The sequence below is a fragment of the Schistocerca piceifrons genome, chromosome X (assembly GCF_021461385.2).
Source record: "Schistocerca piceifrons isolate TAMUIC-IGC-003096 chromosome X, iqSchPice1.1, whole genome shotgun sequence".
In the NCBI taxonomy this organism is placed as follows: Eukaryota; Metazoa; Arthropoda; class Insecta; order Orthoptera; family Acrididae; genus Schistocerca; species Schistocerca piceifrons.
In genome coordinates, this window is record NC_060149.1 from 258,318,273 (window position 1) to 258,330,490 (window position 12,218).

General features: G+C 34.6%; 1 protein-coding gene across 1 annotated transcript in view; it reads left to right on the forward strand.

The window, feature by feature from the left end:
* The window catches only part of LOC124723129 (E3 ubiquitin-protein ligase HUWE1), a 360,906-nt gene that overhangs the window by 16,816 nt on the left and 331,872 nt on the right, over positions 1-12,218 (forward strand). Inside the window, exons 4-6 of the mRNA XM_047248317.1 lie at positions 5-67; positions 9,054-9,227; positions 11,674-11,945. Coding sequence (XP_047104273.1) covers positions 5-67; positions 9,054-9,227; positions 11,674-11,945 — 509 coding nt within the window. The remainder of the gene's footprint in view (positions 1-4; positions 68-9,053; positions 9,228-11,673; positions 11,946-12,218) is intronic.

Sequence of the window (12,218 nt, forward strand, 5' to 3'; positions counted from 1 at the left end):
TCAGAGTTGGTGTGCGTATGATGAAGGAGTTAGTCTTGCACAAAGCTGTCGAAATATGTATCTTGGGGTAAGTTAAATATCATTTTGTCTATTCACCCATTATTGTGATGTAGTCTTTCAGATAATTTCAGGAGCATTTTTTGTGATGTTGAGACATGAAGGTAGTAGTGATAATATATTTGATTCGATGAGAAGCTTTCATTGTCATGACTGAGTAGCTTCAGTGAAAGCAGGTGGCTTTGTAACCTATTCGATATTTAAGAGATGATTATCACATGATATCCTTTAATTCAGTAAAGTAGGAAAGCTATTATGCACCAACACGCTTAGACAGTAACTGTGTGGTATGTATGGGCTCAGTTGGCAACCTAATGAAAAGATTGGGAGAGGACAACATTGACAAAAGTAAACAAGATAAATGGGGAGCTATATATGTTTTTGCCAAGAATTTGAGTAGCTCAGTTCATATGGAGAAACCCACCAATGTATAAATGGGAATTGTTCAGAAATAGTGCTTGTATGACAGGCCATTGAATGGATAACATCAAAATAATGCAGTTTGAATGGATTGTTAATACTTTGCTGTATTACAAAATGCAGAAAGACAAACATTTTCAACTCACTGGAAATTGATGACAGCTACTTGGAAAGTTAACTGATTTGTGCAGCCATCACATTGAAAATGGTGAACATGAGCTATAGACCTTGCAGTAACTGAACTGACCAGCCTGCAATAAGCATCCATTGAGAAATACAAAAATCTAACTACACCTGGTATTTCTGGGTGTACATTTAATCCAGTGCTATTAGTCCATCTCCTCTGCTCCCCATCTCTGTCCACCTCCTCCTACCCCTTCTCTCACAAGGGGACCTTCCGGTCTCAGAAATTCAGGTCGGGATGAGACTTTGCAGGTTAGTAGTATACCTCATGGGTGTCCCCTCATAGAAGTCTTAAAGTGCACTAGCCAGAAAATTAAAAAAAAAAGGCTCTTAAATTTTTAAATGTAGCTCTACACGTGTCATATACAGGTCATAAGTAGCAAGGCAGCACATTAGTGAGGTAGCTCAGTCAGTAGCGTGCTAGACAGGCATGCAGTCAATCCCGGTTTGATCCTGCCTACTTGCTGATATGGTTTCATTTTGTTTTCTTAATTATTCTAAAAATTATAACTGTTAAATAAACGTAATGGCCAAAAGTATTTTTATTTTGTTTGTGAAATGAAATGGCTGTCACAGCTACTTAAAATGTGAATTACTCATCAATATTTTCTTTTTAAAAAGTTGAATAATTTCAAGTACATTTTTAATGGAGGTAAAGTAGTTACCACTGTCACAAAATGCTAGGTGGCATTCCAATTATGTAAATTTTTTACAATGTCGTGTTTGTCAATTTTATGTACAAGCACCAGAATGATGATTGTCATAAAAACATTGACAATAAAAAATATTTTGGCATCTTGCCTCAATTTATGGATGATTGATTGCAGGAACAACATTTTTTTTGAAAGATACATTGGAAAACATACTTTGCTGACATTCCTGAAACCTTCCTTTCATCAGAAAGCCTGGAATCGTACTAGGCATATCGGAAAATTTCCTTAAAAATTGATGATGACAGCTATGATGGACTATTGATTGTATTCAGCCTTCAGGAGAATTTCTCTATTATTTTCAGTAAGATTTGTGTAACTTGTCTATAAGAATAAATATCACATGATTGAACAAGTGGAGTACATTTTGGGGGAATCACTTTAATTGTACATGTTGGTGATTTCTGTGAGAAAGATTTCATTGTATAATTCAGGCTTCGCTTGTCCACCCCAAGAGTCAATAATTAACGGAAACCATTCTTGACTCGTGGAAGACCTAAAACACCAGTTGAGAAAGTCAGTATACAGTTCTGTCCGTAGAGGTAGGATGTTTCCAGAGTGAGAGCTTATTGAGTGGTATATGTATGCGTCACTTTATTCATATTGTGTCTTTTGACGAAAATAGTTTTGCTTCCTTTGATGATCAGTCCTGTTGTACACTGACTGATACTGACATCCTGAATAGAAAAAAACCATGAAATTGAAGTATTTTGTCAGAGAAACATAAAAGTAGAGAGCAAAATGAATTTTTAAATAGCCTGCAATAAATACCTGTCTGGTCAATGCTGATACCAAAATAGTTGTTGAAATTCAGTATCAATTTTAACATCTGGGTTAGAAAAGTATCTGCAGCAACCATAGTTTCATGGATTATTGCAGTTTCTTTTCTTGAAACAAAACTTGTCACTTTCCACTGACGAATTCATGCTTATTTTTGAATCTATCAACCCAGCTCTCAGAAGCTTTCAATTCAAAATCTGTAAACTGTTGTGCTGCTGCTAAATCCTGCTGTTGTAAATTCTATGTAATCAGTTGCTGATAATTCTCTCAGGCTTCGACAAAATGATCATACATACAGGAACCGATTGCTGCATATTTATGAAATTGATTGCCTCCATTCCCCCCCCCCCCCCCCCCACTCCACCCCACCCCACCCTCCACATGGGGTGAGTCTTTAAAACAATTAAGAAAACAAAAAGCCTGGAGGTAGGATCAAACCCAGACTGGCCATATGGCATTCTAGCAGGCCACTGACTGAGCTATTTCACCTATATGCTTGAATGCTACTTCTGACTGTGGAAGAGGTGCGTGTGAGCTACGCTTGAAACTTTTCAGAGCCCTCTTTCTCAGAATTTTCTGGATAGTACACTTTAAGACTTCTATGAGTGGACACCCTTGAGGTATACTACAAACCTGTAAAGTTTCATCTCAAACTGAATTTACAAGACCAAAAGGTCTCCTTGTCAGTCCATCTGTTCCTCCTCAGTTTATCTGTGCATCTCATCCTCCTGACCCCTTGTCCATCTCCTCCTGGCTCCCCCATCTCTGTCTGGGTCAGTTCATGTGAAATTAACTAATGGTCTGATTCTTGACTCCTCAGATTTTGCACAACTTCAAAATATAGAAAGGTCTTGACTGCACAATTCCTTATTAAGCATTATGCATTTCAAAATTTCATCATTAGATTGAAGCTGTAGGGAATAAACTGCACAAGAAAATTAACAATAGTGAATGTGTACATAATAACATAAGTATGCATCTTGGTATTCCATAGACAGAAATTTCCATTATTTACATTAAAATCAAACTTTAGTATAAAGCTCACAAAAGTGAGCACATAGACCGAATATTATACAGATCTCATCTTGTGTAGGCATATTTGACAGTGCTGTTGTCTATTCGAATAGAACCAGTTCAAAACAGTGTGGCGATTAAGCTATCAAGGAAGTAAATAAAAGCCAGTAGATGGTGCCAGCATTAACCATGGAAAGCAAGTCATAGTGTCACTTTACAAACTACTGTGCATTGCAATTAAGTACATGTCGGTATCTTGTGAACAGCTTGACAAAGATACGTTTGTGCTACATTTATGGAGGAGAAACTCATAATACTGACAGCATGAAATGTGCATCGTTATACATTCTGACGATATACTTTTATTTTTGTAATATAAAATAAAGAAAAAATGGTAATATTAACTTCTATTTTATTTCAAATTGTTGCCACTCATCCAGGCTTACCTATATGGTTATATTATGTCACCTGTTATTTGTTAAACTATTGTGATGATTACAGTCGGTCATACTCGGGAAACATTTCATTTTGTGATGGTTGTAAACTGATAACAGCTGAACAATTATACTATCTAATACTATACCATTAAGTTTAAAAGAAATAACAAAAATCTCCTTTATCATATGAGTTCTTCTTTATCCAAGTTGTTGCCACTAACCTGGGCTCACCTAAATGATACTGTTGTCATTTGTGTCAGGCTTTTGTAATATGACTGCATTTGGTGATACTTATGTACTGTCTTATTTAGGATGGTTGTAGACTTATTCCCTTACAACTTATATTTTAGTTCTTATCTCTAGCAGTTTTATGTTCATATTGTACCACACCAGCTATTGGTTGCAAATATGTCTTCTGTTCTAATTTTGACTAATGACACTCTCCATAATATTGTTAGTGATGCTACCTAACGATTCACATTTCATGTTGTCAGCATATTAGTCCCCCCCCCCCCCCCCCCCCCCCCCCCCCCCCGGCCAATAAAAGTAACATAAATGCATCTTCGTGAAGTTGTTCACGGGGTAGTGACATGTACTTAATCACAATGCATAGTTGTTTGTAAATTTTGCTCTTAGACTTGCTTCCCATGGTTAATGCTGGTGCCACCTACTGGTATTCATTTCTTTCCTTCATAGCTTAATCACCACACTGTTTGGCACTGGTTCTATTTGAGCAGACGACGACACTTTCAAATAGGCCTACAAGAGATGAGATTTGTATTGTATTTAGTCTATGTGGTTACTTCTGTGAGCTTTGTACTAAAGTTTGATTTTAATGTAAATATGAAACTAATGGACATTTCTGTACATGGAATACTAAGATGCATACTTACATTATTATGTACATGCTTGTTATGATTAATTTTCTTGTGCTTTATTCCACAATTTCCGTCTGATGAAATTTTGAAGCACATAATGCTTAATAATGAATGTGATCAGGAGCTTACTATATTTCAAAGTTGTGCCAAATCTGAATGATTGGCTGCATATGAATGTTCTCTACCAAGTAATGAGACCTCAGATTTTGATAATTTTGGTAATTTTTTGTGCACTTAAAGAAAATTGTTTGCATGAAAAATCCCAAATTAAAATATCTTAAACCATTTTTGAGTTATTAATTTTTAAAACTTCCAAAATTATGCAGTTTTTGTTACATCTTTAAATCTTAAAATCACCATATCTTGAAAACTATTTGACTAACAAACCTAAAATTTGCACCATTTTACTCTGTTTCTTACAAGCTTTGAAAGTGTGTGGTAATTGATGATATCCACTATAATGCTGTATTTTCCTAGATGTTTCATTTTTTAATTTTGAAAATTTTGAAATCAGAATTTTTTGTTTTGAAAAAGTATGTTATTTGTACATTTTTTTGTTGATGTGTGTGCCAAGTTTCATGATGGTTTTCCACTAGAAATATATTAAAATTTTTATTTTACTTGTAAGTGTAGCATCTAGTGGGGCTTCGGACTTGTTAGTAAGATGTGATGTGTCTAAAACCAAATAATGCTGTCAAATTATAATCTTTTATTTACTTGCAATCTACTTAATACACTATTAAAATTATAGGACTTAAATTCACATTTATCTTTCTCATATTAACTGTGAAGATATTTTAATACACATCATAACAATGCATGATTAAAAAAGAATAAGAATTAATTATACCTTCATTTTACAGATGTATTAATGTTATTTTTTATTTATATATTTAATTAATTTTAATTATTTAATTAATTACAATGTTATTAATTCAACAATGATGTAGCTGTTATTATTTAACTGTGTGTTTTTATCTGAGTGCCTTGCAAAGAATAATTTTTTACTCATCTTCAAGAAGAAAGATGTTATGGTGATCGGACTAAAAATGTTATTAGTCAAAAATTATGTATTGGGCATTTCTTGTAAATAATATAACCTAGTTCTACCAAGCAATAATGAAACAATATAATACGAGGCTTTTTGCAGCTCTTCAACTGACAGTCTGTATGTTCTTCCAGTGTCAGTTGAGGGATTTCATTTACAAAGTATGAAGTTCATTTTAGTGCAGTCAGTTTATCTGGTCTTCTTTGTTATGAAAAACGAAGAGCCAGTCCTCAATGATGTATAAATGAAAGGTTTACTTCTCCCTGTTCATCTCTGGATTGCACAGAAGCTATCACCATTTGTTGTCATAGGCACAAGCAAAAAGTCCTGTAATCTGTTCAGTAGCATGCACCATCTTGACCCACTTCGATTTTGTGAACATCAAGATCCTTAAAATCAGAATAAATGTTTGCTTTGCTCTGACTTTTGCCAAGCTCCTTTTTTTATGCTGTGTGCTCATCGTTTTCACATAGAAGTGACTAATGGCATATATGCTTTACATTAATCAAACAGTTGGAATGAAGTTAATATTTGATAATGTTGTGCTTCCACAACTGATTAATATGAGTGCTTTGCTAATTTTATCTCAACATCACATCTCTACTGAAGTGAATTACTGTTGATAGAAGTGAATTCTCTCTCTCTCTCTCTCTCTCTCTCTCTCTCTCTCTCTGCCTGCCTGCCTGCCTGCCTGCCTGCCTGCCTGTCTCCTCCATCCACCCCCCCCTCCATATTTGTCCCTCTCTTCCTGACCCCCCCCTCCCCCCCTCCCAGTCTCTTCCTGACCCCTCCCATCTCTGCCTGTCTCCTCTTCTTCAATTTCTCTCTGTACACGTCACCACCCCCACCTTAATAGGTGGTTGCTCTTATCCCCACAATATTTCTTTTCATGTAGTAAGTAAGTTGACCATTTCCAGAGTCCATTATCTCTGTGTAACAAGTTTTCAGAAACAAGAAAAAATGTCAATCTTGTTATGTGGGTTTTATTGTTATTCTTTATTACAATTTTCTTTTGTATTCTGGATATGTATTTATACTTCTCATAAATCACACCACAGTATTTTTATTTGAAATAAATATTTTACTTTGAACATACTGACTTTTGGAACTGTAATATGGACATAAGTTTCTGGAAATGTTTTGGTTTTAAAATGGTAGGTACAAATGAAAAATAACATAAATATTTCAGAATATTTATTCCTGTTACAAAATTATTAGTGGCCACTAGAAAGAATAACATGGTACATACCTCCTAATTAGTTGTTTTGAACAGTTGTGATAAACTTTATATTAAAATAGCCATCATTATTAGATAACTACTTTCTACATTGAGTGCTGATCTGGTCTGCAGCCTCATTGGGTAGCTCTCCAATATCAGATTCTTCATGCAGTTCAGCTTCATACAGCTGTTTTGAAGATATTCTTGCAGAATACAGATTCATTCATGTTCATCCAGCCTGGTCCATGGTGGTCCTTTAAAAGGGCTGTTACATCTTTGATTTTTTTCTGGTTTTGCTATAACACTTTTGCATATCTCTGCTGGTTTTACTCCCATCTGGGATTTACCCTTCTTGCAGATATTCTTACCACATCACATATGTGTTACAGCTTTGTTCCTCTTCAATAGCAATAGTGCTCTGACCTTTCTTTTTAATTAATATCATCTTTGAAGGTGTGAACTGAAAGAGCAGTCAGAAGGAAGTTTCATGGCATCTTTAAGAAAGATCTTCCAGTCACCAACATGTACCTCTGATCCAAGTTCGTAAATGCTCCCAAATTTTCTGATAATATCATTATCACTGGGGTCCAAGATACTGCTTTTTGAACATAATTTGGTTTCAATCCAGCCAACCAGCTGTTACTCAATAATATGTATTTACACCAAAATCTAACCTGACAGGTCAACCAATTTGAAAAATATAAAATAAAGACAGCTAAAAAAAATAGTCGCCTTTATCTCAAAAGAGAAATTAATATAACGTTAAAAATTTATTCTAAATACAGTTTGATGGGAGTAATGAAACAATGAGTTTAGGAAATTTGTGTTTTTCAGAGCATCAAAAATGCACTGAATATAACAATTTTCAGTCCTGTATTGTCAGGATTCAACGTCTAGTGGAACTACTGTCATCATGAATATAATGGAGTCTGAAACTTCAGATAAACTTTGGCATTATGTTTATAATGGAAATAGCAGCTGCTGACAGTTATATTATGTTCTAAAGTGTGCAGCTCAAAATGCTCTCTTTTGATGTATAAAAAAGTTAATATCGGAAAAAAATTGATTTAATGGGTTTTGGAATTGGGCAACTCGAGTAATGTGTGTGACAAGTTAGTTTGAAATTGATCCAGGGGTTTAGTAGTAGTTTTTTACCTGTGGCTTTGCCCATATATGCACATCTCATATTTTGTGTAATTTTAAAATATTTCACACATTTAAAAAATATTTTAGACGTGTTTGGACACACATTTCACCTGTAGCTGTAGTGAATTTCATCCTGTAGTTTCTTTTTCACACAACTCAAGTGTTTAATGATGCATTTCATTAACTACATGTATGTCCCCTACAAAGATATAATTCTGTAGGTACATTCAGCAGCATATGTAGATGCTGTCTGTGAAATGTGTTGTGAATAGTGTTAGTAGCAAAGAAGTAAAATATTTAAATGTCATGAATGATGTAGCTATTTTTCGTGCATTTCAGTGTTCAACATCACATCTGCTGAGCAGTGTGTAGTACAATGATACTATTTTGCAGGTATATTCGGGGGTATACATGAATACTGTCTACAAAATGTCACAAATACAGTTCGTAATGAAGTAGTAGTAAGTTAAAACATCATGCCTGATGTGGTAGTTTTCTGTCATGAACACTGAAAATACAATAAATGATAAATTTTAATCATTTTCTGGGGATTGTCAGTGAGAAAATGACTGTAAAAGTTTGTTAAAAGTCACTAAGTGCTCTCATTCTTACCTATTGTCTGAATAAAGTATAGTTATTTGAACTTCATGGGAGACACTTCATTTCCACCCACACCTCCTTCCCTTTTACAAGTAGATGGTTCTTACTCCCCACATTGATTATTTACAGACAGTAAGTGATATGTGTACAGAGTTTGGTTGAAATTAGTCTAGTGGTTTAGGAGGAGATGTGGTACATACATACATACATACCATTCGTAACATGTACTGATAGAAAGTTGCATGCATACTGACCTCAGATGTGTAGTAAGAGAGATCAGCTAAATTAAATTGTATGTGGATGCGTGGAAACAACATGTCTCACTAAAATTCATGCATGGACTATTGGTGAACTTAGGTAGGTATGCAGGTAGTGCTACTCTCACAATTATAGTTTAAAGGTGCAATTGAAGGTATGTCAGGACTAAATTTATATCGGTGGCAAAATACAAAATATATTATGTTTCACATTTATTTACTTCACAGATTTTATAGTCATAATATACGTTTATACTGTCTGTCCTGTTTTGACTCATGTTTGTAAGAACTTGGTGTTTCACAGGGACGTTCAACATTACATTATGAATTTTATGAGCCACCAAAAGGACATCAGAAGGGATCTCTGTTGTCAAAAAGTGCAATTCACATTGACAATATTGAGTGCTTAGGTCTTTCTGCAGCAGCGTTGATGGATAATATTATGAAACGTCACCCAACCCTCACAGAAGAGAAACAAGTAAGTTATTAATTACAACACTGTTTCAGAAACTGAGCTATAATAGAAGCAGTAATTAAGTGAGTTGATGCTCATTTAAATTAATTTGCTTCAGTCATCAAAGATAATTACCTCCTACATTTAGTAAATGATTATGCAGTGACATTAGTTTTGCTTGGAACATTCACAATTAGAAATACTAAGACAGGTAATGTTTTCTTGTTACCTGATTTGGTTTTCCATCAAGAGTGAGGGCTTGTGAAGTTTAAATAACTTTACCATCTTTGTATTGTGGAAGTTATTTTACTTCATCTGCCAATATTCATTAATTTATCAGAGAAGTTTGATTCATGCATGTTCATGCTCACTTGATTACTGTGACTGTCTGTAGTAATTTTACTGTGGTCATGGAAGAAACTTCGCCTGTTCTACATATCCTCAGCCGCTGTCGAAGAATGGATGTGTCACAGATCTTACACAGGAAGTCTCAAGTTTGCTTCTATGACAGATTGAAGTTAAGACATTTTGAAGTTACTTTCCTACAGTAAAACCGATGTTATGGTTCGAAACTGTAGGCCTGTCAGTACTATGACAGTTGTGGCAAAACTATCTGGAACCTAAAATGTCAGATCCTTAAACTTCTCATTTTGGTGCACCATTGTAAGGATCTGATCTGAACTCATTGAGTAACACAAGGGTGCAACAAAGAATTATTGATTGTTTGTGCATTCTTCATTAATATTAGTTACAATATTACATGGAGTATTGAGCCAAAAGTGTTTGTTTTGCAAATAAAACAACCTCCTGTTACTTGCTTCTTGATGACACAGCTCTCTTAACATAATGTCTTTAAAATAAGACATGCGTTGTCTGAAAGTTTACTGTTGTGGGTCTGTATGTCCTCTTTTAAATGGGCTACAATGACAGTTGTATAGACAGAATAGAATTTTATTTCTCTGTTACGCCACCACAGGTGATACACAACATCAGTCCAATGGGGTTTCCTGTGCAGTAAAATGTTACATCAGGTATTTGGTACAATTTTTTGGTGCCTAAGATGTCATTAATGAACAATACAAATTATCTTAGTATATGCATAAATTATCATTCAACAAAAAAATCAAATAGTTCCAATGTCTTGTTTTGAGAAATTTGACATAATTGCCATTTTGGAAATGATGGCGATCATTTAACCAGATGGAAATCACAGGTTTTCCTCATGCAATAACCAATTTCACCTGTAATGGCCTTGTAACATTGGTGCGTACAGTGTCCAAAAACTTGTGATTTTTGTCTGGTAAAAGAAAAAATAAGGAACCTTGTTTTGAGCCCTTCTAAATATCATCTACTTATTTCAAGTTTTAGAAGTAGTAAGCTTTTCTCTCTCCCATGGTATAAATGATTTCAAATGTCACAGGATCAACATTAATTGAAAAATTAGTACTACACTTCTACAGGGGATTGTACATTTTAGTCAGCTGCATGTGTGCAGTCACTCCATTTTTCTATTACTAATCCCATAAATGTTGCTAAATGTCATTCATTCATTCTTCCTGTGGACTTGACATTGTACATATCGAAATCGATTCTTGGAGCCTAATTGTAAGTAGAGAGTAATTACTTTAATAGTGTGGGAAGATAGTGGAAGAGATTGAACTGACAACTGATTAGATTAGATTAGATTAGATTTACTTTCATTCCAATTGATCCGTAGTGAGGAGGTCCTCCAGGATGTGGAACATGTCAGAAAAACAACAATACATGACAAATATTTACAACTAAAGCAAATAAGCTAATGTACCATTCCACAGGTCCCAAGTGGAATGATCGTCATTTTTTAATGAACACTAAGAGTCATTTTATAAATACTATTGCACTGAATTTAAAATAAAAAAGTTTTTTATTTATTTATAAGGTAAGAAACATGTAATACAACTACTGTAATACTTATTTACAATGAACACATTACTGCACTGAAATGGTGCAGAAGTTAGATTATACTTACACACTCCCAAACACACACACACACACACACACACACACACACACACACACACAAATTTTCAGTGAACACATTACTGCACTGAAATTGTGAAGAAGTTATGTTGTACTTATATACAAATCAGTTGGTTTTCCTAAGAAATTCATCAATGGAGTAGAAGGAGTTGGCCACCAATAAATCCTTTAGGCTTCTCTTAAACTGAATTTCATTGGTTGTTAAGCTTTTTATGGCTGCTGGCAAGTTATTGAAAATGTGTGTTCCTGAATAATGCACACCTTTTTGTACAAGACTAAGTGACTTTAAATCCTTGTGAAGATTATTCTTATTTCTAGTATTTATTCCATGAATTGAGCTGTTGGTTTGAAAAAGTGATATATTTTTAATGACAAATTTCATTAAGGAATTGTATTTTGTATTGAGAAATACAGTACTTCCTGTTAATTAATGATAATTTTTTTTTCCTAGCTGTTGCTGTTTTCTCGGCTGAGGTTGTACATAAATTTTCCGAGCTATGAAACTCGTCTGCTGTGTGTACAGGCCAGACTACAAGCTACTTCTGTGCTGGCATACACGAATGCAATATTGGAGAATGCCCATACTTTACTATATAATGGATTTTTGGAAGAATTGGTTGAAGTTGTTCAATTATCTGATCCCAATTTGACAGATATAAGAGCTGCAGCACTTCGTACACTTACCTCCATTACACACTTGGACAGACATCCACATTTCACAAAGTACGTATTCTTCAAGCTAGTTATGTGTGTGTGCTGTAGACATCAGTTTGTAAATATAAATTAAATATTTAATATTTGCCCTCACGCCAGTCTCCTGAACTACTACCATGAGTTACAGTATCAAAAAATAACTGAAATGTAAAAATAAGACCCTGGCCTCACCAATGACACATTTTATTTTGCAGCATGCCCTAGCCACGTGAAATGTCTTTGACTTACTTACTCACTGTCACTCTTCATAACAAAACTACTGGTCTGTGAGTGCAGCTGTGG